General features: G+C 42.4%; 1 protein-coding gene across 1 annotated transcript in view; it reads right to left on the bottom strand.

Annotated features, from left to right (window-relative positions):
* Window positions 1–27,134, bottom strand: part of MORC2 (MORC family CW-type zinc finger 2) — a 1,452,408-nt gene that overhangs the window by 1,167,636 nt on the left and 257,638 nt on the right. The window contains exon 10 of the mRNA XM_044068246.1: window positions 23,024–23,103. Coding sequence (XP_043924181.1) covers window positions 23,024–23,103 — 80 coding nt within the window. The remainder of the gene's footprint in view (window positions 1–23,023; window positions 23,104–27,134) is intronic.

Here is a 27,134-nt window from a genome sequence, read left to right on the forward strand (position 1 = left end):
GTAATGCATTGAGCCTGCTTTGAATCTGAGGTATCTTCTGCAAGATTGTCTGAATGGGACATGCAGGTATGCCTCCTTGAGGTCCAAAGTAACTAGCCAAGCCTTTTTGCCCAAGATGGGCAGAACTTGCTGTAGTGTTAACATTTTGAATTTTGGAACATCCAGGAAAGTATTCAGGCTTGACAGGTCCAGTACTGGTCTCCAGGCTTTGTCCTTTCTGGGTACTAAGAAAAGTCTTGAGTAAAATCCTTGTCCCTGTTCTTCCCTTGGAACTTTTTGAATAGCTCCCATTGTCCATAAGAGCAGCAATTTTTTTTTGTGCCTCTGCCCATTGGTTTTGTGGCAAGTCTGGCATACATTTTGGTTTTGGAAGCGTGTGGAAGTGGAACCTGTAACCCTGAGAAAAGTCTGTGGAGTTCCACCTTGGACAATCTTCCCATAGAATGCCCCCACCAGAGGCAAGAAAGCGTCCGTGGTCACTGTGCTCGGGGAAATGCTGCACAAAAGGTCTCCCTGTCAGAGGTTCGGAGGAGATGCAAAGAAAGAAGGGAATGCTTTTGCATGCTTATCTGTGCTGAGTGGAGTGCTGAGAACAGAGGGAACAGGGACCCACTTGAACCCAAAGAAGAATGAGAATCCCAAGCATGTGAAAGCTGCGATGGCATAGCTTAGGATAGCTACACGCCATCTAACCCCCTCAGGACCGCTGTTGTCGAAGCTGCTGTCGGAAATGGTTACAGACACTTCAGGGTTGGAAATTCTAGGGTGGGGTGAGGGCTGTCACGATTGACCTGCATTGGCCTCCTCCTATGAAATTCTATCTATAACTCTATAACTTGTGTGGGGTGCAGTAGTTGTGAGTGACAGCCAGCAGTGGCTATAATGGCGGGCTGGGTCTGAAGTAGAGCATGCTGAGCACAGAAATGATGCCGGCCAGGAGCCAGTCATTCAGAAAGACGGAAAGACCTGTGATCCCTGAGCCTCAGGTGGGCCGCTACAACCGCTAGAACCTTGGTCCTGGTGAACACCTCTGAGGGGGCTGAGGAAAGGGAGGGGAGAGAACTGATAATGACTAGACTGAAGCCGGAAGCTTAAGAAGAAACCCATGAAACCGCCTGGTGTGCCTGGTCAGCACGCCACCTTAGAGTCTCTGCGAGTGGGCCAGTCGCTCTCAGTTTCCTCAAGAGGGATTGAAGGAAGACCATCCGAAACTTGCTTGGCTACTGACACTGACAGGTTCAGCAGGGTTATCTAAAGATCGTCTTCTAAGTCCCCGTTTTGGTAACTAAAAGAAAAGAACTTAAAACCTAAAAACTGACCTTTGGATCTGGGGGGACCAGCTGGGTTTCCTCTTTTAGCAGCTTCCGATGTTCGATTTCCCTAGCTGCTGGTGGCTGCGATGGGAGGGGATCTGGGAGGCTATGCGGATCTGACAGGGAATTGTATAACCTTATATATCTCGCTAAGCACCTCCAAACACCTCCCAAGTGGTTGTGTGCCCCTCCTTGTTAGGTGCCTGCCTCGAACGCCTGCCCAGAGACGGGATATCACAACCGGGCAACGGCTGGGGCAGGTCGGGTGGAGCAGACCCAGGCTCTGCCAGCTCTTCCCTAGCCCCCTGCCTCTAGGATCCCACCCTCTCCTGCTCCGGGACCTCCGGGAGGGGACTGAGCCTGTGAGGAGGACTGGACTGCTGCATTCTCGGAACTGCATCTTCTTCTGTCCCTTTTGTTCTTCGAAGGATCCCTTGGAGTTCTTACTGACTCCCCGACCAGACAGGGAGGACCCGCCCTTCTCGCTCTGGACTAATGAACAGACAATATTCAGCACCCATTTGTCCTGGGTGATCATGTGCCAATTTTTTGAGGAAAGTGCTAGCTTTCCCCCTAGGGGTGCTGTCAAAAGGTAAGTGCTTGGCATTTGCAGAGGGAAGTCATTGGGACTGTTTCCTATAAGGTTGTGGTTCGTCTTCCCCTCCTTTGGGGGCTGAAGCACCCCATTATTTACGTCTGTAGGAGCCTTGGGGCTGAGATCTGCCTCTTGGGTGTCTGTATCTGCTTCTTTGTGGCCTGTCTGACACTGGAAAGGACCAATTTTTTAAAGGCCAGTTTCTACTAAACATAGGTGGTTGAACCCGTAAGAAATCTTTCACAGTCTGCACTGACTTTGCTTTATCCTCCATTTTCTTTAACAACTCTTCTGCCTTAACACCAAACAAAGTATCATGCTGTAATGGAGCATCCAATAATTTTACTTTAACATGGTCAGGTAAACTTTGTTCTTTCAACCAAGCATGCCTTCAAATAACAGAGCCTGTAACTGCAGCTCTACAAGAAGCCTCTAATGAATCAAAACCACATTGCAGAGTATGCTTTCCCACTTGTTCAACTGCATGCAATAAATCCTGCATTTCCTTACTGTCAGGACTTTCTGTATTTGAAACCATTTTCTGTTTTAACAATGACATGAGGTACTGTTGATATTTAAGCACGTGAAACGGACAGTTTAAAGCTTTTACAGATAAAGTAGCAGAAGTGTAAACTTTTTTCCCCCATCTGTCCAGAGCTCTAGAATCCCTATCTGAGGGGACAGGATTTTTAGCAGTGGAAGCCTTAACCCCTTTAGGACCCTGAGAAATTGTTTCTGGGTCTGCAGTGGGGTTTTTTTAAAGAAATTTATGAGAGTCAGGGACCCTGTAGTACCTGTCTGGCTTGACTGGTGCAGGGGGTAAAGAATCAGGAGACAGGCTGGATTCAGGAAAAACAACAATATCAAGCACAAGGGGGATAAGCCAGGGGCCTGTGCTGAGGCAATAATAGGAAGTCTTTGAGCCTTTTCTTGGATTCTGAATAATCCTGGCTCTCCCAATGGAAATGCTCCCCCTCATGGTGTGTAGGGTTTCCCCAAAAGAATAATCCTCAGGCGGAGAGGCTGAAGGTATGGACTCTTCTGCATCAGAGTCTTCATAGGGAGGGAGAGAATATCCCTGATCAGAAGAGGAATCAGAGGAAATGGAAACCTGGTCAGAGGAATCATAATCAGTGTCTTGCCTAGGCCTTTTGTCAGGAGGGGGATGGGAACCCCTGATTAAAGTAATTAGGTCTTCGGCCTTTTTGAGCATCTGTTTCTTTGGCATGGATGACTGTTCTTTAGAATTCTGTACTTGTTTCCTTGTCTTTAATGGCGTTTTTGACTTTGCCTTTGCTGCTGTAGTGGGCTTAATTGCAAGCTGTGAAGGTCTGAAAACACCCACAGAAGCCGATGCCTGCTCAGCGGCTCCGGACCCATCTGAGGGTATAGTTTCCGTAGGCCCAATACCTTGAGTTTCCACAGGCCTCGGTGTTTCCACGTGGCTGTCGGCTATGGCCTGTGGCTCTGAGGTAGCGGGTGTCAGGGGCTGCAAAAGCGCCTCACTGAGAACCGGCGACTGGCCTAGAAGAGGCTTCGTCGTCGGTTTTGGACCTCTGACGCCTGTCCGTTTCTGTCTTTACGTTTTTTTATAAATTCCGGTCGTCGGTTGTTCCGACGGCATTATGTAATTAAACCTTCGGGCAAAATAATGTAAAGCAAAATCAAACCGATGCTTAATAGTGCGTTTATTGAATCTAGCACAAAACCGACAACTAGTAACGTTGCGCTCAGGGCCTAGACAAGGGAATACAGTAAGAGTGAAAGTCCTTATGAGGTATTTGCTTCCCACAAGAAATACAATTATTAACTGCTGCGGTAGCGTTGTCGCCTCATAGCAAGATGTTGTCCCGTTCGATTCTTAGCGATAGCGTCTTCTGTGTGGAGGCATACGTGAATGGGGCATGCCTTCATTGAAGGTTGTGTGTCAGGGCTGGTAACCTGGTACGTAAAAATCCACTACCAATCATTAGCAGACCTGAGTTCTGCTGTGGCAACCCCTAACCGGGAAAAGCAGAAAGACACAAACAAGCTGACATTGGTCTGGAGCAAGAAAAAGTTTCCCCAACGGGGTACTTAGCTTTATTGAAGACTTCGGTTCTTAAACTCAATTTTGAAAATCTCAGGAGTCGGCTGACCGGCACTTGTGAACTGCTTTTGCTTTGGGCACCGCGCGGCAAGAAAGACTGAAGAAAATGGCGTCTGTTGCAACTTTTATACCCCTGGCGCACTGACGTCAGGGAAGAGGGGACAGCAACAGACGCCGGAAGACTTTGGAACTCAGGCCGACTGCGGGTCGCCTGCCAGCAGCAAAACCCAAGTGTAATGACTGCAACAATGAAACACGATGAACATCTGGTTGTATCAGTCAAACAAGGACTGAAAAGAAAATACACAAACCCTTAGCCATACACTGAAGTATACCATATTTAAATTAAAAACAAGTTGAATATTCCCTGTTTCACTCTGGCTCAGAGACAGCGGAGACAATAGAATGCAAGTGATCACAGGAAACACAAGATACCAAACCTTATCTACTTTAATATAGCAGGCACACAAGTACAGCTACAGATAGATTATTTTTCTCCAGTAACTGTTGCCATTGCTTTTAAATATCAGCAGGCTGGTTGTGGAGCACCTTAAGTTTTTTTAATCTAGGTTTTATCGTACGTGCAGGTTGGGGCTAGCAGAAGAGGAGAGTGAACATGAGGCAGAAAGGCTCCGTGAAGAATTGGACAGCCAGCAGGGATGCATTACATGTGATGGGGTTTACTGTCATGATGTTGGGACAAATCCTATTTAATGGGTTAGATGTCATTTAATGTTTAGTTTGCCCATGATTTGAAGGCAGGTCTGTGTCTGTTGATTCCATAGGTCGGGTTGCTTACTAATGATTGAGTGTGAAGGAGCAGAACGTCAAAAGCTGATTATTTTTTTTTACACCAACGGGTGTTTGGCATGCAACAAAATGTTTGCATTACTGCGTTTTTGGCTTATGAATGTGCTGAATGTTGTGTTTTCAACTGTTTAAGTGCAGCATTCATGTCAGAAGTAAAAGCTTGTTTCTGATGATGGTTGTTGACGTACTCTGACTTATAAACCAAATCACAAAGTTGTAACAATAACACATGGCGAAAACAAAAGCAATTGGGAGAGATTAGATGCTTTTATTTTTGATGCAACTCCATCCCACTGTTTCTTTTTTTTTTTTTTTTTGCCTTGTGCTAAAAGTTTGAACAAGGACAGCGGAGATGGCAGGACTGCTATGCTGTTATCATCTAACAAATACTACAAAAATATTTCATTTCAGTGATACCACCCATTTCATGCAACAATCTGATTGGCAACCACCAACCAACACAAATACACCTTGCAGTATTAGATAACTTAAGTTACAAGAAAATTACTGTAATGCAGCTGAAACTGGTAAGACGGGAAAACTTTCAATGCCACAGCTATAATACACTACTTCTCGGGTCCTGACAACTACTTCTCGGGTCCTGACAAAAGTTATCACATACGGGTTTTTCCAGAAACCGCAAAAATAAATTATACGTCAGAAAAAAAAGTCTCTGAGGAATAAAATGCAGTTAGGCAGGAACATCATACTATGGGTCCAAGAGTTCTGAAGCATACCATCAAACAGTCAGCTGAAGGAAACTACGTTAAAATTGCTCACAAACAAATTTTTACCATGAAACATTAGGCATATACTGTACAAAACAACAATGCCATAGTTAGCCCACAACAGTTTTTGTTACATAATACATAAAAACTGTACAGTTTCTGTAATGTATACACTGTCATAAAATAAGCTTCAGTTTACAGACTCACACACACTCGCGCGCATGTCTTAGCTGTACCCATTATGAAGAGTATTCCTCATTTTGACTATTAAGTTACATGTTCCTCAATGTCCCACAGTGAAAAGGTCGGTTTCAAAACATATTAACACTGAATGCATGTAACAAACAACTATGGAAAATATTAAAATCAGAATTCATCAAAATAACTTTTTGCAAGCATAGACCACCACATGTTAACCATGGTGTAAGCTTCTTACATGAAGTCCTTAGTGAGTACTCCACGGTTTTCCATTTATTCGACACTGGGGGGAGGAGTGGTGGTACTGTTCTGCATTTTAGAGATGACAGATTGCCCTTGAATTTGCTTCATATTTTTCACCTGTTTAGCATTAAATTTGGGATCTGCTGCAAGTAACTAAGGGCTGTAGTCAGTAAACCATGACACACATTTGTGTTTCTATGGCAGGGCTAGCCACCTGGCGGTGTGAACCTTGGCTCTAGGTGATTGTCACTGTTGAAGTGACACCCCAACCCCATGCCCAAAAATAAGAAAAGGGGCTGTGGATGGATGGATTTGGGTTTCAGACCTTATAACCTTCAGGAAATGCATGCTAATGCAAAAATTGTTACGCTAGTAGAAGCAGCTATATAACAACTGCTTTGATTGTGCAACAAGAACAAAGTGAAGACTGCTTGCGACTCTCATGCAGGGGTCAGCTAATCTCCTTGCCTCTCTCTGTTTTTGTAATTGTTCATCCTATGACTTGAATTCTGGATGTACACAGGGGTCCTGGATACAAGTTGGATGTAGCTGTACCACTGGTGATCTTTTTTGTTTTTCAGTAAAAATCACTATCAACCCTCTTTTCCTTAATCATTGTATGTATTTTTGGTTGTGACATATTCCAGTGAGTGAAAATGCATTGCAGGTTAGGGGAGAAGTTGTGCATAGCTGAACAAACTGCTGAAGGTATCACTGGAGGAAATGTTTCATTTGGTGGTCAGGGGAGTAATTGTGAACACCTGGACAAACTGCAGAAGGGATCTCTTTGGGAAACGTTAATTTGGTGTCAGGAAAGTGATTATGCATAACTAGACAGACAGGGATCGCTGGGGGAAATGTTTCATTTAGTGGTTAGGGGAGTGTCTGTGCATACCTGGACAAACTGCAAACAGGATCATTACAGGAAATGTTTCATGTTGTAGTCAGGGAAGTGGTTGTGCATACAATGGACAGACTACATAAGGGAGTGTAGTGGAAAATGTTTCATTTTATTGTATATGGGGGGTGCTTGTGCATACCTGGAGAGACTGTAGAAGGGCTCCTTGGTAAACATTTTTTTAATTTGGTCAGCAGAGTGCTTGTGCATACCTGGACATACTGCAAAGGGGATAATTGGGGGGGGGGGGCAAGGGGTACTTTTGCATACCTAGACAGATTGCAGACAAGATTGGTGGGGGAATGGTTCAGTTGGTGGTCAGAGGAGCGCTTACGCAAACTTGGACAGACTGAAGAAGGTACAGTTTCAGGAAAGGTTTCACTTGGTTGTCAGTGGGATGTTTGTGCACACCTGGACAGACTACAGACAGGATCGGTGAGGGAAATGTTTTCCCACAGACTACAGATGGGATCTCTGGGGAAAATGTTTCAGTTGGATTTAGAAGAGTGCTTGTGCATCCCTGGACAGACTGCAGAAGGGATCAGTGGTGGAAATGTTTTAGTTTGCGCTCAGGAGAGTCCATGTGCATACATGGACGGACTGCAGACAGGATCGTTACTGGATAGGTCTCACTTAGTGGTCAGGGGAGTGCATGTGCATACCTGGACAGATTGCAGAAGGGATTGTTAGGGGAAACATTTTATTTGGCGGTTAGAGGAGTGCTTGTGCATACATAGAGCGCAGAAGGGATTGTTGGGAGAAATGTTTTATTTGGTGGTCAGGGGAGTGCCTTTGCATAGATGCCCTGGCTACTCATGGAACCTGGGTTCCCTGGGTCAAAATCAAGCCAATGACACCAGTATGTTACTACCGATTTTACACTAATTGCGGCATTGATCAACCAAATATTTGTGACTATATTTCGGCCTTTGTCACTTATGCATCTTATTCTAATCAGATGAATGGTTCAGTGAGATACAAGTTAGTTTTAGTTTGAACTACTTCGTACATGGATCAGCCAGATAGTTTAGATATTTCTGACTTTATCTGTGTGCCTGGTTCTAATCAGTGGGATGGTCAGTGAGATAAACATTACTTGTACACCAATTATGGCATGGAGCAACCAAATATCTTGGACAATATTTATGGCTTTGTCTGTCGTGTAGAATTTAGGTGAGAGGAAGGGCTCAGTAATATACAAGTGGTATACTACTTTTATTGATTTACTCTGGTCTTTCTCCAACAGATGGCAATGACTCAGTCTTACATTACACCTGAACCAGGATTGTAATGATCGTCTTTGCTCAACAGGTTATGTGCAGCAATTGTCACCTTTGTCTGAGCATGATGAACCTTGCAGTAATGAAATGCAACTCATTATCACATTATTAATCGACAATGTGTGCAGTTAGAATACAACACGGAGTCATTATCACTTGTCAGGTAAAACCCTCAGCAGCTGTCACTGCTATTCACATTACTAGCTGTCATCACATTGTTGAATGCACATGCCAGATTTTGGTTTCTGTCATTCAGGAGTTATGCAGAAGTCTCCTACAATTTCTTTCTTTTCTTTTTTCCCATTATTTCTATTGTAAGATACAGATAAAGGTATCTATTGTGGTTATATGTTTCATATTTTTTGTGAATTACTCTCCTGTCACTCTCCATCCCTTCAGATAAAGTAAATGTATTTAGGTCAGTGCAGGAGTCATTAGGTTAGTTCCCCCTTTGATTCCTTATATCCATTACTGAAAGGACAGATGGAAATGGAAAATGCAGAGGTAAGGAAGACTGCCGACACTGAAGTAAATCATGGGACAGTGCTGGTATCAGCAGTCTGATTGGGAAGTCAGCACTGGTATGGGACACATCAGGTGCCCCCGAACGCCATTGAAGCCCCATACCTGTCCAGGTTTCATTAGTAGAGTGGCAGTCCTGAGCCTGCTTTTTTTTTTTTTCTTTATGTGTCCTTTCTGTATCCCCTTTTCAATATCCAATCATGCAGTATTTTGGCTAGAGCAAGAATGTTTTTGTTTACCATGATTTGTACCCACGGCCACTCTTAACAGTCAGTTAGGGTTTTCCTGGTTGGTAGGTATGGTAGGGAAAGATGTCATCAGCTATCACAGTTTATTTATGACTCAATTCATGAAATGTATTCTATGTTTTTATAATTTGGTAAATAGCTGTGGTAGGAAACATTTCAACATGTTGACTATGACTGAATTTTGAAGGCAGTATTAGTTCTTGCAAGATGGTAAAATAACTTTGCCTGTATGCTGCACATATGTACAAATATCAGTTTCTTTATAGCTCAGGTTATGAAAATTATTATATTTTTCATATTTTAGCTAATAACTGGGGTAGGGAACATGTTATACAAAACCTACTTTTTGAAGACAGTATCAGTTCTTGCAAAATGGTAAAAGAATTGTGTCGGTGGACTGTACAAAGGTACAGATATCACAAATTGTATATGATTTAGGCCATGAAAATTATAATTTTCATTTTTTGGTAAATTATTTTGCTAGGGAACATATAAACATGCTGCCCAAGCCCGCATTTTGAAAACAGTATTAGTACTTACAAAATGGAAAAAGTACTTTTTAGGACTAAAGTTATGAAAAATATGATATTGTTTCATATTTTAGTGAATGACTTAGCTAAGGAAAGATGTCAATATGATAATTAATACCTCATTTTTAAGACAGTATTAGTCCTTACAAAATGGTAAAAGAAACGTGGCCTTGCACTGTACATATGTACATATATCACAGTTTGTTTAGGGCTTATGTTACGTAAATTATGAATGTTTTTCATATGTTGCTAAATAACTTTGCAAGGGAGCATGTCAATGCGCTAAGCAATACCTCATTTTGAAGACAGTACTAATAGTTCCAACATGGTAAATGAACTGTGTCTGTATGTTGTACACATGTACAGATAAAGTTTTAGGATTTAGGTTATGGAAATGATTTTTTTCATATTTTGGTAAATAACTTTGCAAGGGAACATTTCAGTGTGCAAAGTAATACCTCATTTTGAAGACAGTATTGATAGTTCCAAAAAAGAACCGTCCATGTATGTTGTACACATGTACAGATATGAAAGTTTTAGGATTTAGGTTATGGAAATTATGATTTTTTTTTTCATATTTTGGCAAATAACTTTACAAGGGAACATGGCAATGTGCCAAGTAATGCTTCATTTTGAAGACAGTATTACTCCTTACAACATGGTAAAAGAACTGTGTGCTGTACACATGTACAGATATCACAGTTTGTTTAGTCTTATAGGATTACGAAAATTATACATTTCCAATACTTTTCATTATTATGCCCATATCTTTGCAAGGGAGCATGGTAATGACACAATGATGCATCATTTTGAAGCTGACATTGAGCCACACAACCTGTACACCGATATGTAGCCTCTGTCTGTTATAGGTGATGAGATATTATGCTTTATTTATGAATTATGAGAAATATATTAATCATATTTCTGTGAATATCTCCATAAAGGATCATCACACTGTAATGGTTAAGGTATCATTTTAAAGCTGACGTTCATACAAACACATTAAACGCAAATTGTATGGGTCTATATGGTACATTAACCAAGACATTGTGCTTTGTTTTTCCAGAAAGGTAAAACATATGCACAGTATCAGCATTCCTTAGCAAATATTTAATAATGACTTAGATACACACTATCAACATTTACACTGTTGGAAAGGCCAGTGTTTAGTCTAGCTCTACAAGAGAGTCATGAACATTTGTTTTCTCTATGGTATTACAAATGGATTTTCTGAAAATGAGATCAGGCTGCACTATTGTTCTTATGGTGGAAGTAAGCAGGCAGCATTTTCTGAGCTGCTCCAGAGTGAATGAGTTAATACAAGGGGTGGTGGTGATGATGTCCTAACATAACTGCAGCAATTGCTCCCACTGCTAGGGTAAATGACTGACTGCCAGCAGAATATCTTCCAGGCTCCATGTTCGCTGCTCTCCATCAGAACTCTCATTTCTCAGGTCTAGCAGTTACTGATGAGGTAGACTATCTGAGGAGTCGGTGAACCCACCAGGTGAAGGGCTACAGCTAAGGCAACCAGAAAAAAAAAACAACTGGAGAATCAGGGAATGAGCGAGTAGGGAAGCCACAGAAAAGCCTGAAGCATTAATGTTTGCGGTCTGTCTTTGCAGCCAAGTTCACACTAACAGTTTCAAATATTTCTGGACACTAACCACCCAACAAGTATTCTAGGGCTATAAGAAAAAAAAAATCACAGAAGTCTAAAACTGGCCAAAAGCGGGTCTTGCAGAATGGTACACTGACCTCTTTATATCAAGAGGCACCAGATTTTGGTTATGATAGTAATAGTACTAAACATTTCCTGACAACCAAACCAACAGCAGTTTGGGCTGACAGATCACTATTTACCAACACTGCCAAGTATCTAAACATCTTACATGATTCTATGACGTTACTGTTTACAGTGTAGGAAATGGTCATTTAAATATTCTAAATGTTTACAATGTAGGAAATGGTCATTTAAAAGTTCTAAGTGTATAACTTTTAATTTGCATGAATTACAATGTATTGGATATGTTTCTGACCACTGAAACAAGTGCTCCAGGTATAATACACTATATGGTCATTAGTGCATGATACTATACTTACAAATTTTACATAACCTGCAAATTTTAATATATAAATGTTACCTGATGAAGGTATTGCAGACAAAATCTCAAAAAGGAATGGTCCCAACTCCATGCACTGGTGCACTTCTGTCCTAGTTATACAACTACTAACGTAAACATTCTTTAACATTAAAGTTCCTATCCTTTAATCAGAAATTGACCTGACATTAAAATAAATAATCCATTAATTTAGAACAGTAATTATAACAGAGTGAGAAGCAGAGTCAAGCACCTTAGCAAAATACAAGAAATAAATCTTACCACAACCATAGATGTCCTTCTCTTCCAGGTTGCAGTATTCTTGGTGTGGAATTTCCCACCTCAGGCGACCCGTACGCAGTCTCCTAACAAAAGCTTCAGCTTGGCTGTTGTAGTTCCGTGGGAGGTCACACGTAGGGCCATAAACTAGGGGCCTTAAATGTGACGTCTGCACGCACAGACTTTAGAACTTTTCAGCCGCAGACTACCGTAACATTGTGTGCTTTGCTCCTTCACCACAAGACGTCTTAAAAGCTAAGTACCCTGTTGGGTTTTTTTCTTCTTGACTTCTAGCTAAGCTTGGTTTGCTGTAGTAACCTTTAGCTGATGTCAGCTAAAAAGGGTAAATGCCAATACAGGCGCCAAATACCTCAAAAAGATGTGCACGACCGCAGCGTCTTGCCAAGGCAGAGAGCACGGCCATACCACTTGCTCGATCTGCCAATCCTTCATTCCCAAGACCCTACACAGCCGTCTGGCTGCTCTCAATCTATATCTAGAAAATCAGTGACTTAAAAAAATTAATGCTAAGAATGGATCCCGTTTCGCAAGCTCTGACCGAGCCTCTGCAGAAGGAGGCCAAGATTCCTAGATCCACTTCCATTGTCTCCCTACTTTCGGACACCTTGCCAGCTGCCGATTTTAGGAGTTGAGGGATATCCGTCAGATCAGTCTACTTCGGCGACCTTCAAGGAAGCCGCTTCTCAGTTGACGACTAGCACATCCATGGAGCTTACACAGACATCGGCTACAGCCAAGGTCAAGGGGGAACCAGACACAGTCAGGCCTATGACCGGCATCCCTCCCTTAGCCATACACCCGATTCCAGGCCTTTGCCTAAGGCTACTCCATTAAAAAAAAAAAAAAAAAGACCACCAAACATCTGACTACACCCACTAAAAGCCTGATTGGCAGTCCTTCACCTCACCTTTGATGAAGGCCTTCATGGCCCTTAGGCCCACAGACTCTTCTCCATCTACCCTTCCTTAGCCCCTAGGCCTGCCTCGGTCTCCTATCTTCCATAGCTCACTTAACAAGACAGGGAAGAAGAGCAAGAGGCTTATTATTCATCTTCAGATTAATCAATTTCATATGCCTCCCAAATAGCTTCTCCTCAAGAATATTACTCACCAGATGAATAATCCATGGAAGGTGACTCCCCTCCAGAGGATATCACCTTTGGAGAGACCATAACCAAAATGAAGGAATACTTCAAATGGGACACCTTCACAAATGTCGGACACTCAAAGGTATTTTGAATTGCTACAAGTGGAATCTCCCTCCCCTTTTGCCATTCCTCCTGTCATCCCTGCTATTTAGATGCCTTTTCCTCAGCATGTAAGATGGCAGACTCTCAGCCCCCTGCCCCTACGAGGTCAAATCGCTTCTACAAATTGCCTGAGGACCAGAAATTTCTAGTCTAACCACTCCTAGCAGACCTTGCTGTGATTGCAGTATCACCAGATAAACAATCCAGACTGATTCTGCCTGTCTCCTACCTACAGACAAGGACAGTAAAACTATGGATAGAATTGGATAGAAGGTTTACACCTCTTCCACACTTGCCTTCAGAGCCATCAAATATCAAAACCATATGACCAAATATGCTCTGAACTTCGTCTCTCAAGCTTCTGCTCTGCTGGCTGGTACTCCAGACTGCCCAACTAAATCTGACATAGCATCTAAACTATCTTTGGCTGCCCAAGTAGACAGACATTCCATTAGATGTAGTTATAATGCTGCAGAGGGCTCTGCACGGTCTGCAGTCTCTACCTCTGTACTTCAAAGATATTCGTGGCTACGTCTACAATACTTACTGGAGGACTTCATGTCTAAAATCTTAAATGCTTCTCTAGACCCTAACTTACTGTTTGGTAAACAGTCAGCAGACCATTTTAAAAATCTATAAGAAAAGAGTAGGGAATTACAAAACATCAAGCATCATCTTGTGTCTCCTATTCCTAAATATTACAGAAATTACCCTGCAAAAAAGTACAGTTTTGTACCTACCATAAATGTAGATGTTCGAGTGTATACACTGCTGCAGTCATTACACTTGGGTTATCCTGCCGTCAGACGGTCCCTCAGTCGGCCTGAGTTCCAAAGTCTTGGTCCAGTGTCGGTTGCTGTCACTTGTTCCCCGATGTCAGTGCGACAGGGGTATACAAGATGCAGCAGACGCCATTTTCTTCAGTTTTTCTTGCCCCAGACGTCAGATGCCCCCAGAAAAGGTAGGTAAAGCAAATTGCTACTAAAACATACATAAGAAAAGCAATCAACAACTTTCAGTTACCAGCAAATACTCCCCATAGGTAGTAAAGGGTAGAAGACTTGGGCACGTACCAGCAAGCAAAAGGGGAAGGAGGGAGGGTAACCTGGACTGCAGCAGTGTATACACTTGAACATCTACATTTATGGTAGGTACAAAACTGTACTATGTTCATCGTGTTACACTGCTGCAGTCATTACACTTGGGTAGAATCCCAAAGCTGAGGTAGGGTGGCTGGTTCAATAAGGTATTAGGGGTGGCTATAAGGCCCTGCAGCACTGCAGTGGCAAAGCCAGCTCTGGATGTAGAGTAAAGAGGCAGATGGTGGTGAAGGTATGTACAGAACTCAAAGTTGCTGTTTCCAAAACGTCCTTGGTAGATACGCCTCTGAGGTAAGGCAGTTGAAGTGGCAGTTGCCCTGCTGGTATGAGACCTAATGCTGTTAGGTACAGTTTTCCCATGGTGTGTATAGCAGAAACGTATCAGTGTCCTATCCATTTTGAAATGGTCTGTTTTGAAAGGGCTTTTCCCTGTGCTCCTGCAGCATATGCTACCAACAAATGCTCAGTTTTTCACAAAGCTTTGGTTTTGTACAAGTAGAAGCGTAACTGCCTGTGTATGTCCAAAGAATGCAGAAGTCTCTCCCCTTTATTCTGTGGATTTGGTAAAAAGTTGGTAAGTGAATAGTTTGGTTTAGAGCCACACTTGATACCACCTTTGGCATAAAAATAGGGTTTGTTCTTAAAGACACCCTGTCTTGGTGGAAAATGATGAAAGGTTCCACTGCCATTAGTGCCTGTAATTCTGAAACTCTTCGTGCAGAGTTTATTGCCAGGAGCAGAGCACTTTCCCAAGAGACATATTTTAAATTTGCTGTGTTGGCTGGCTCAAAAGGAGGTAAAGTTAATTTTTCCAACACGAAGTTGAGGTCCCAAGTTGGAGTAGGTGCTCTATGGGGCGGTCTTATGTTTTTAGCCCCTCTGAGGTACTGGTTTAGCAAAGGATTAGAAAAAATTGGTGGGTCCGTGTTGTAATGAGCAGAGATGGCAGAGGTGTGGATCTTGATGGATGAAAAGGAGAGGCCTTTGTCCAGCATCTCAGTTAAATATTGTAGTATCTAAGGAATATTTGGGTCAAGGCTGTGAGCCTGGTTCCAGGCACAGAATCTCTTCAATTTATCCGAATAGGCTTTCCTGGTGATAGGCCTTCTGGCCTCCAGAATGACATCCATAACAGCTTTAGAGAGAGGCATTGCTTGCTTGACTAAGGAATCTTCCATGCAGCCAGGTTTAAAGTCTTTAGCTGGCTATCAAGTATCTGATTGTTGTGCTGAGTCAGATGATGTGGGATTTGAGGCAAAATCCAGGGTGGACCTTGTACTAAGTTCTTTAAGATTGGATACCATTGCTGGCATGGCCATTCTGGGGCAATCAGGATCATCTTTGACTTTTTTTGCCTGGCTTTTATGAGTACCTTTGGAAGGAGAGGTAGTGGTGGGAAAGCATATACTTGTAGGTTTTTCCAGCTGAATGAGAGGGCATCCACTTTCCATGCTTGTGGGTGGTAAGTCCTTGTGCAGAATTTCTGTAGCTGGCAGTTCATTAGGGATGCAAACAGATCTATGTCCGAGCTCCACCATTTTTGTGTTATCATTCTGAATATTTGTGGATATAATTTCCACTCGTGCGGATCCATGACGGTTCTGCTTAAGTCGTCTGCCAGTGTGTTTTTCTCTCCTGGCAGGAATTGTGCTTGCAGATGAACTTGATAGGTTAGCGCTCTGTTCCACAAGGTCATGGCTTGTCTGCAGAGGGGGTAAGAATGAGTGTCCCCTTGCTTGTTTATGTACCACATAACTGTGGTGTTGTCTGTCTTTAGTAGTAGTTGTCCCAGATGCAGAAGGTCCTTGAAAGCTATAAGGGCATTTTGCACAGCTAGCATCTCTTCTTGATTGATGTGAAGATGCCTTTGTTCTGTGGGCCACTTGCCCTGAATACATTTTCCTGCCATGTGTGCTCCCCAGGCGTAATCCGATGCATCTATTGTCAGTGTTTGCCTGGCTGTGGGTTGAGTGAAAGGCTGTCCCTTGTTGAGGTGACAAGCTTGAGCCCACCATCGAAACTCCTGTTGAAGGCAAGGAATTAGTGGTATTACTGTTTCCAAACTTTGACAGTGTTGAGACCAGACACTCTTTAGGTACCATTGTAGTTTCCTCATATGCAGTCTGGCATATGGAATTAGTAGTATGCAAGATGCCATGTAACCCAAGGCCTGCAGAATTGTTCTTGCAGGGAGTTGGGCCTTTGTTGCCATCAATTGAAAATATTGCGTCAGTTGTCCTTGCATGTCTGGTGTGAGATAAGCCACCTGGGCCGTTGTATTCAAGCTGGCACCCAGGAATATTATCTCTTGAGAGGGCACTAGTTTTGACTTCTTTTCGTTTACTGTGTACCCTAGGCAACTTAACTTTTTTACAAACGCCAAATGCTTTAGAAGAATGTCCTTGCACTCTGCTTGAATCAGGCAGTCGTCCAGGTACAGATAAATCTGAATTCCTTTCTGTCTGCAAAATGCAATTACTGGTGCTAGGCACTTTGTGAAGACCCTGGGCGCAGTAGATAAGCCAAAGGGCAGTGCAGAGAATTGGTAGTGCTTTGAACCAGCTATGAATCTGAGGTATCTTCTGCAGTTTTGTCTGATAGTCCCTGAGGTCCAACGTTACAAGCCAAGCTTTCTTGCCCAGCATGGGAAGAAGTGGCTGTAGTGTCAACATTTTGAATTTTGGAACATCCAGGTAAGTGTTTAGAGAAGAAAGATCCAGAATGGGCCTCCAGGCTCTGTCCTTTCTGGGAACCAGAAAGAGTCTCGAGTAAAATTCTTGTCCTTGCTCCTGTGTTGGTACCTTTTGAATAGCTCTCATGTCCATGAATGCTGTAATTTGGGTTTGAGCCTCTGCCCATTGATTTGGCGACAGATTTGGCATTCCTTTTAATCTTGGCAGAGTGTGAAAGTGGAACCTGTAACCTTGAGATACAATGTTGAGAACCCATTTGTCTTTGGTGATCATATGCCAATTGTGATAGAAAAGTGCCAGTTTTCCTCCCAAGGGGGCTGCCAAGAGAGAACTGTTTTGGCAGCTGTAGTGGGAAGTCAATGGGGCTGTTTTTTATAAGGTTGGGGCCTGTCATTCCCTTCTTTCTGGGTTGGTGCACCCCACTGTCGAGGCCTGTAAGGACCTTGTGGTTGACCTCTACCTGTTGGACGTCTGTATCTGCCCCTTTGAGGTCTGTCTAATTGGAAAGGACCAATTCTTTGTTGGCCAATTTCTGCTAAATCTAGGAGGCTAAACCTGTAAGAAATCCTTCACCGTTTGCATAGATTTTGTCTTATCCTCCATTTTCTTTAATACCTCTTCTGCCTTAACTCCAAATAACACATCCTGCTGCAAAGGGGCATCCAATAGTTTTGCTTTAACATGATCTGGTAACGTATGTTCTTTTAACCAAGCATGTTTTCTAATGACAGATCCTGTAACTGCTGCTCTACATGAGGCCTCTAATGAATCAAAACCACATTGCAAAGTATGTTTTCCCACTTGTTCAGCTGCATGCAATAAATCCTGCATTTTTTTATAATTAGGAGGATCTGAGTTTGGAAGCATTTTTTGTTTCAACTGAGACATCAAATATTGCTGATATTTTAGCATGTGAAACTGGCAATTTAAGGCCCTCATTGCTAAAGTTGCAGATGTATATACTTTCTTCCCCCATCTGTCTAATGCACTGGAATCTCTGTCAGAGGGGACTGGATTCTTTGCTGAAGAGGCCTTTATCCCTTTGGGGCCCTGAGAAATAGTTTCAGGGTCAGCAACAGGGCTTTTATAAAGAAATTTGTGAGAGTCAGGGACTCTGTAGTATCTGTCTGGCTTAACTGGAGCAGGAGGTAAAGAATCAGGATTCAAACTGGATTCAGTATACACATAATCCACAATATCTAACACTGGCAGAATAGCAAGGGGTCTGTGTTGAGGTAATAAAAGGAAATCTCTGAGCCTTTTCTTGGATTCTGAGTAATCCTGGCCCTCCCGATGGAAATGCTCCCTCATGTTATGTAAGGTTTACCCAAAGGAGTAGTCCTCAGGCGGAGAGAATGATGGAATTGATTCCTCAGCATCAGAATCCTCGTAAGGGGGTAAAGAGTATCCCAAGGTCAGAGGATGAATCTGAAGAGATGGATACCTGGTCGGATGAGTCATAGTCTGCATTCCTGTCTAGGCCTTTTATCAGGAGAGGGATGGGACCCCCTGATCAGAGTGATTAGGTCTTCGGCCATTTTGAGCATTTGTTTCTTAGGCATGGAGGCCTGTCCTGGTGAATGTTGAATTTGTTTCTTGATTTTTAAAGGAGGTTTAGACTTAGCAGAAGATTTAATGGTTAACTGAGTAGGTCTGAAAACACCCTCTGAAGCTACGGGTTGTTCAGCTACTCCGGATCCCTCTGAAGGGTTAGTCTCGGTAGGCTGAAAATCTGGTGCATCCAAAGGCCCAGCCATCTCCTCGTGGGAGTCAGAGGCAGCCTGTGGTTCTAAAGAAGCGGTTGTCAGGGGCTGCGAAGGCGCCTCGCTGAAAACCGGAGAACCGGCGACTGGGCTAGAAGAGGCTTCGTCGTTAGTTTTGGGCCTCGGATGCCTGTCCTTGTCTTTGCGCTTTTTATGCATTCCGGTCGGTAGTTCCGACGGCATGGTGTAATTGAATTTTCTGCCAAAATAATGTCGGGCAAAATCAAACCGAAGTTTAATACTGCGCTCGTTAAACCTAGCACAAAACAGACAACCAGTGATGTCGTGGTCTGGGCCTAGACATGGGATACAATAAGAATGGAAATCCTTATGAGGTATTTGCTTCCCACAAGAAATACAGTTATTAACTTTTACTGACATCAGTCTGAGGCAAGAAAAAGTTTCCCCAATGGGGTACTTAGCTTTGTAGAAGACTTCGGTTCTGGATTTGGAATGAAAATCTCAGGAGTAGGTCGACAGGCACTTGCGAACTGCTTTTGCTTCGGGCACCGCGTGGCAAGAAAGACTGAAGAAAATGGCGTCTGCTGCATCTTCTATATCCCTGTCGCACTGACGTCAGGGAAGAAGCGACAGCAACCGACTCCAGACCAAGACTTTGGAACTCAGGCCGACTGAGGGACCGCCTGACGGCAGAATAACCCAAGTGTAATGACTGCATCAGTGTAACGCGATGAACAAATACATTTGTCAGAAGAAACCCCTCCTCTGCTGAAGCTCCCTCTCTTCCAGACACTTTAGAGGGGCCAGAAGATAAACCTCTCCAGGCCAGCTGTCTCAGCCCCCACTAATCAACCGTTTCAAGACAGAGGAGGACCCAACAAGTGACTGCCTTTTCCCACCTTCCCCTTTCTGCCCATCTCTCCCACTGCCTCCCCTTTTGGAAAACCATCACTACAGACAAATGGGTTCTGGCTATCGTTCAAAAAGGATACTTCCTTTCTTGGAGAGAAAGGCCCCTCTTAATGGGTGTACCCTTCCCCCTAAGAAATCAGCGGCACCTCTTCCCACAGATTTTACACAATTTTCTGAACCTGGGAATAGAAAGTCCCACCAGGGCAGGAAGGAAAAGGCTTCTACTCAAGATTGTTTCTGGTCCCCAAAAAATAGATGGACCACGAAGGCCCATTCTAGACCTTTCATTCCTAAACCTATTCTTAAAGGTTTCCCACCTTCAGAAGGTTATCCCTACAAACGTTACTCCCTCGTATACCAGCCCAGGCCTTCATGGCCGCACTCAACCTGAAAAAAGCCTATGTGCACATCCCAATACAACTTTCCCACAGGAAATTCTTATGTTTTTCTCAACAGGTTCTCCCCTAGTTTATTGCCCTACGTGTGACATCCCAAGCAACTACAGCAGCCAAGCTGAAGCTTTTGTTTAGGAGCAGGCGTACGGGTCGCCCGAGGCAAGAAATTCCACACCAAGAATACTGTAACATAGGAATAGGATATCAGAATGTCAACCTAAGTTTATATCCAGGCTATCAATATTAATGGTGCAAAACCTCATCAAACTGGTTGTACAAGTCGTCTCTCTTATACCAATGGCATGCTGATTTCCTGGACCAAGGATGTCTGCTCAACCAAGAGGGGGAAAGCTCCAAGTCAGGACACAAGTTGGGCCTTCTGTGGAAGAATTCTCAACTGCAGAAAGGACCAATCTCTTGGTCTCTGCACTGGGCACTCTCCCCAACTGTTCATACATACTGATATTATGTAGGCCTCAAGCTTCTCACAGTCTCCAAGATACAAGGACCGAAGTGCTAACATATGTGGCAATCTTTCACATTATGCTCCTTTCCCAGGTAATACTGACAGTGCCAGGAAGAGTCCTGGCTATTGCTTTACCTGTCACTGAAAACAATATGCTAACAGAGGAACAGGGCAGTTTTCTGGAGTTGCTTACTTCCCAACAGTTAGTATACATAAAGGGTCCAAGGAGAAAACTTGCTCATTGGTTTGCATTCAGCACTTTGTTTTGATGACATGATTTTTTTTTTTTTTTTGTTCAGTACTGTTTCATCAGAAATACTCTGTGTAGGGATCTAAACCTCTTCTGCAAAAAACAGAATGGTTTTGAGGGACTTTTATATCTTGCAGAGGATACCACGGCTGTGGATCAGAGTCCCCATCCACATAAAACAAAGTCCAACCCTTTCCATGAACAGCAACTCAGATCTACAGACAGAAAACAGAATTTACCCCAGGACTGCCCCCTGTATACTAATGGACTGAGGCAGCTCCCAAATGTTTTATCTCATGCATGGGTACCTTCACATTATCTACAGTATGATCACAATTCTGCTCATTAGAGGCAATATAATTACCGGCCATGAGATGTACAAGGTCTGTCTATAACCAAATGGGATAGTTTATTTTGAACATAAAAATGGGAAACTGGCTAGGCTTAAAAATGGCCTGCAAAGGCATCTAGCCTAGTACTTACATATGAACTCATATTGTCTTTGTATGTTTTCAAATGCACTAGCTTTTATAGATATTTTTTTCTTTTATGATGGTTTCAATTGTTCGAGATTTATCAGAGGACAAAAATTCTTGAACAGCCAGGGGACGGCATGGGTAGAACATACCCCCCAAGCCTGGATCTTAGCATACCATATGACTAGCTAGAGGTGCGCACATCTCCAAAGGCAGGAGACAAATAAACCTGAATTGCATGGAGATGGGGGGGAGTAAAGGAGAGGAAAAAAAAACTGTTACCCACAACAGAAGGCATCCAAAGTAAAGATTTTTACTTTCTTGCCTAAAGCTTATACTTCTAGCAATTTTGGAAATCTTTGTATTTTAATAAAGCAACAGCAAGCACAACATAATCAGAAACTGAAGAATGAAGCTGGTAAAATCCTCCTGAGAATCTGCAGCACAGAAATAAAGCTGGTGCTTTGACGAGAAGCACAAATAATTGATACAAAACAGAAATGTTACCCATAAAGCAATAAACTGGCTCATTGTTTACTTACTGCTTAGCAGACTACTTTAACAGTGGCAAAGAAAGCAATGGAGAAACTCTTGAAGGAAATTATTTCTATAGGCCAGCTGACAACACGGGTTAATGGCCAGAAGGAGTTGTTAGTCAAACCTAATACAGTTTTATGACTGGTTGCAGGTAAACTTGACAGGAAAATACCAGGAGACTATCTACAAGGACATCAGCAAGGCCTCTGGCCAATTCCACATAGGAAGCTCAAAGGAAAACTGGATGGGGTTGTGGATAAGCCAATAATCAGGGAACTAGATAGCTACAAGGTTGAATGGTAGGATGCAAAGTGTTGGGGGTAACAGAAACAATGTCAGAAATTAGGAAAATGACTAATGGAGTGCTTCAAAGGTCTGTCCTGGTTCCAGTACACTAAACTATGCTGGTCTCAGACAGATCTGAATGAATGGAGAACACAAATCAACCTCTTCACTGAGAACACAAAGATAACCACAACAGTGGAGGAAGTAGGGAAGAATCTAGCACCTGATTTGGAAAGGCTGAATAAGTGGGCAAAAATGTCTTAGTTAAGGATAAAAGCAAACAAGTACTGCACATAGGCAGTAACAACCCTGACATGAAATATCACCTAGGAGGGGCAGAACTGATGGCAAAAGAATCTAGGGGCTGATCACACCTGGACTGGACCACCATAAGCAGAATGACATGGCAAATGGGATCAGCTAACAATGCCAGAGTAACTCAGCAATTCTGGAACCACTCTATATGCCCTCATGAAACCACACGTTGAGCACTGTGTGAATTTCTGGATACCATGCAAGGAAAGGGGTATCAGTCTACCGGAAGAAATTAAGACAGAAACTACCATAAAGATCTAGGGGATGGAAAGAAAGAGATACGACCCAGAGGCTAGAGGTACCAGAACTCTTCTTCCACAAGACCAGAAGAGAAATGAGTTTCATGACACTGGTGCAAAAAAAGATAATCGAATAATAGTGAAGGGGTCATCCTAAACAGGAGAATGTCCAGAGGAGAAAAAAAGGCGGGCAGCAGATTGGTGCAACTAACTGCCCTCCTTGGATATCAGAAGTTTTCACTACACACAAGTTCTTCACGCTGCATAGATGGGCCTATTTAAAGGGAAAGGAGGTGGAAGGAAATGAAGATGCTTCTTCTGACTGGAGACAGATGAGCTGGATGAAGCTGGAATAGGGTGGAAAGACACTGGTGTTAAGACAATTAGAGGGAAGTTAAAATGTTAACACACTTTCAACAGCACACCGGATATGCTTACTCTCTCTTTCTGGTGTCAACCAAATGAAAAGTAAACTTAACTTAAACCAAGCACAAACTACTTCATTTAAAACCCAAGAAGTTATTACCTATTTTTGCCATGTGCTCTGCTTTCTTCACTTCCTGTTCAGCTCGGGTTTTAAAGCGGCTTGATGAGTATTTGTACATTCTGTGGAAAAATTGAGAAATTTTGTGAAGCAAAGTATTGAGTGCAGTTATTAAAAAAAAGAACACACACACAAAAATATGCTATTAAAAGGGTACTAGCAAAATATACAATGATGAACAGTGACATGGAAAGGCATATACAGAGCCTATTCCCTTTCCAAAGTCTGCTTCACACAGCATCTGCTGCTTTGTTTCACACTCTACATTCATTCATCTTCTATTCCTTTTCTTAACCTGGTAAATGGCCTGTCAGATCCTATCTTTTCCAGCTATGACCAGATCTACAACATGACAAGACAGTTAAAAGAAAAAGATAAAGCCATAAATATTTACAGTTTACTCATACTTTTGCAGACATGAAAGAGATGTATCAGCACTTCTCAAGCTGTATCACTATAAGTACTAGTTAAATTTAATATACACAGAGATTAATGCAACATAATTGGAGAAGTGGGAAATACCCAGATGTTAACAGAAGATGACATATGAATGACCACAGAGGTTAAGACGGCCATGACAGCAGGATTTCAAGTCAGCCTTCATGACACTACCAGGTATGCCTATCATGTCAGCACTTTGGTCTTTATCGGGATGTTACAAGCAAGGTTTTACAAGTGTACATCCTTGTAAAAGGGCACAGCATAACAAAAACGAATCTTAAAAATCGCCCACCAAGCAGCATGGCAGTATCCTATAAAACCTGGAAACTACAACTGTCTAAACCAAAGTTATGTTCTCACCAATAAGAGAGATAAAGACTGTGGCCATCCTTAGTAACCCGTAGGACTAAGGCCCCAAGCATTAGTCACTCGACACTCAAACTCTCCCAGGCTGCTACATCTCCACCACCTATCCCATAATAGACTAAACTAGCTCCTTTCTTCAGGTCTAAGGCAACGAGCTGAGGCTAACTAGAATCCAAGAAACGAAGAAAACCAGGGCAGGAAAAGTTGGGCAGGTCACGATCAAGAATGAACCCAGTCTTACAAATCCACCATTATGCTAAGTACCTAACTTTCATATTTGATAATACTGCTTTTATCATCAGTGACCTGTAGGACAGTGTCACAAACTCTTCCAGATGGGAGGTCCTGCACTAAAACATACTGCAATGCAGTGGCTGTAAGGGACAGTCCAGATACAGAGGTCAAACTCAATTTACAGTGCCTGGCAAAGGTGTTTAAAGTGAATCAAGCAGCAGTTGCAGAGATAATCTACTAACACAGTTCTAAAAAAGACAGACTAGAAAGCCATAGCACTAGCAGAATGAGACTTAGGCAGACTAGACAAATGCATGTCATGAAGTGTGAAACAATAGAATGCCGAGGAAAAGCCACTAGGGAAGGGTGACTTCTGAAACGTTCTTAAAAACCCAGTATCAAACAAAACCAATACTGCTTCATGATCATTCAGTGGTCATGTCTAAATAATACCTGTACTGCATATGAACATCAAGGTAGTGCAAGAGATACGTCCCACAGCTGTCATAATTAAGAAAAAAGACAGACAAACGAATAGCCTTACTAAGGCAGAACTCTGAGGCCACCTTCAGCAAACCTGAAGAATTAGTTCAGAGAGAAACATGGCCTCTCTGGCATACCATGATAAGGGGGGCTTAGTAGACAGCATGGAAAATCAAAATATTTCCTGGAAGTTGTAATAACCACACAGAAGTGAGACTTCCAGAAACAAAATCCTAAACTCAGCAGAGGTGAGTGGTTTAAAAGCTTGAGTTCAAGAGCAAAATAAAGGCTCCACGGTGGAAATGTCTCATATGATGACATCTAACCTTAATACAAAGGTTCCTTCCAAGAAGGCACTGGAAACTTTCAGCAAAGCCAAACATCCATTTTGAACTCAGAGAGAACTGGAGGTGGCAGCCAAGAGGACTTTGACAAAGGGAAAACTTCATTCTGAGTCAAAAATGAAAGCAAGACAATCAAACACTGTGGAAACTGCCCTGGAGACACAAACGGTTAGGGAGTCCAATTAGCCACTTGATCCATCCTCATGGCTCCTTAACTACATACTGGTTTAAAAAACCACTATTGCATTTGCAGTCAAACCTGAGCCCTGTACTGCTCCCTGTGAGGTCTAAACTGTAGCAATCAGTTTTCTACAATTTAAAACAAAATATTTTGGTGTGTGTGTGTGTGTGTGTGTGTGTGTGTGTTAAATCCAAGTGCTGTAGCACTCCATGATGGGTATAAACAGGAGAAGCTCCTTGCTACATTTTAAATAAAATGTGAGAAGGAAATTGGCTCTTGCATTTCAGGAGCTCCTGATACTTGAGCAGGGACATTTTTACAAGCACAGCATTTAGCAATAATCCATGGAATGAACAACACCATTAAAACAATGTTCCAGACTGCACAGCAAGTACTTTACTGCCTCTTTGTTCACTAGTGTAGCAGCAAAAATATAACATGACAGCTAATTTTTAACACAGTGAGTAGCATCAGATGACAATAAAAGATGCAGTAAATGCCACAGCCGTCAATATCTTTAACAGGATTACTGATCTTATTCCTATATTTCACTACAAAAAGTTACACTACTAGATGACTACTGTTCCACAGTTTTTTTTAATGAAATCCAGAACGTGTTCATCAATTATATCGTTCTCAGATTCCAAATGGCAGAACACATTTTCAGAGACCAAAGCAAAAAATATTTCATTAAAAAATAAAAATTTGAAATTAGTTTTTATGCACAATACAGATGTAAAACCACAAGAAAAAATACACACAAACTCACATGCAACTGTGATTGAAAGAGGGCATAGTACAATCACTACTATTCCTCGAATTTCAGTGCATTGCAGGTTGAAGCAACTAAAATGAGAGCAACACAGCATAAGAAATCTTTCAAGTAAAGCATGTCCACTTTCATTTCACTGCATATACTTTGCCTCTGTCCTCAGAATGAAAACAATTTAAAAAGTACAACACAAAATTAACTGCTGATTGGTTACATAATATATGGCATTACTGTTACAGTTCTGTTGTATACGCTACTGTAACTGTTAGCTAAAGCAGTAGTAGTAACCTGTGCTACTGCCCTCCAGCTCTGGGCCATTAATGAAGGAGCCTCAATCTTCACCACTGGCACCTGTGGGGAACGTTCACTGGGAGGATAACAGGTACAAACAGTATATCCAGATGCAGCTCTCTGAATCAAGCACAATTTCCCTTAAAAGCACATGGTGAACACAGTCAGTCCGGGGCTGGTTACACTCTTTCTTCAGATCATCATGAAGACTCCCTATGGGCACAGCTATAGAGTTGAGATCTCAGCTGAGTGTCCAAGCTAAGACCTCATTCTTGTTCAAATCTAGGTTTTTTAGAGAGGGTGTTGGTTTTACAAAAGATTTGTGGACGACCTCTTCCTGATTTGGCATGGCAACATGGAGGAGTTGAGATCCTTTGTAGATGCAATAAATGCTTCTACTGAATTCTTGAGTTTCACGTATACTTGCTCAAGAGAAAATATATCTTTTTTAGATGTTAGTATAGTCAGACTTCCTTCGGGATTGTTGAATACTTCTATTCATCGCAAGTTATGTTTTAGGAACACGTTTTTACACAGGTGTAGTATGCACCCTCGTCACGTGTTCAGTAATGTAATGAAGGGTCAACTTATGCGAGCCTCAAGGTTGAACCCTTGTGATACTGGGTTTGAAGAAGAGGTTGCTAGGTTAAGGATTATGTTCCTAGAGAGGGGTTATGACCAACAAACCTTCGATTTTGCAGTGGACGAGGTACATAGGCTTCGGACCACTACAGCTAGACCTTATTTTTCTAACAATGCCCATGCATTAGATTATCAGGAGGCTCCTGTTTCAGGTTTTGTTAGGGCACCTATCTTTTATACGAGAGATGCGTCCTTTTTGAAAGAACTAATGAGTAAACATTGGGAGATTTTGAATTTAGATCAAGAAATAAGTAAGTTAGTGGGACCAGCTCCTTTGATCGTTTATAAGAATAAATCAAATTTGAAAAGTTTACTGTGTTAAGTATATGAGCAATACTT

This window comes from Protopterus annectens, chromosome 4.part0, assembly GCF_019279795.1.
Source record: "Protopterus annectens isolate FY-2018-M chromosome 4.part0, PAN1.0, whole genome shotgun sequence".
In the NCBI taxonomy this organism is placed as follows: domain Eukaryota; kingdom Metazoa; phylum Chordata; order Ceratodontiformes; family Protopteridae; genus Protopterus; species Protopterus annectens.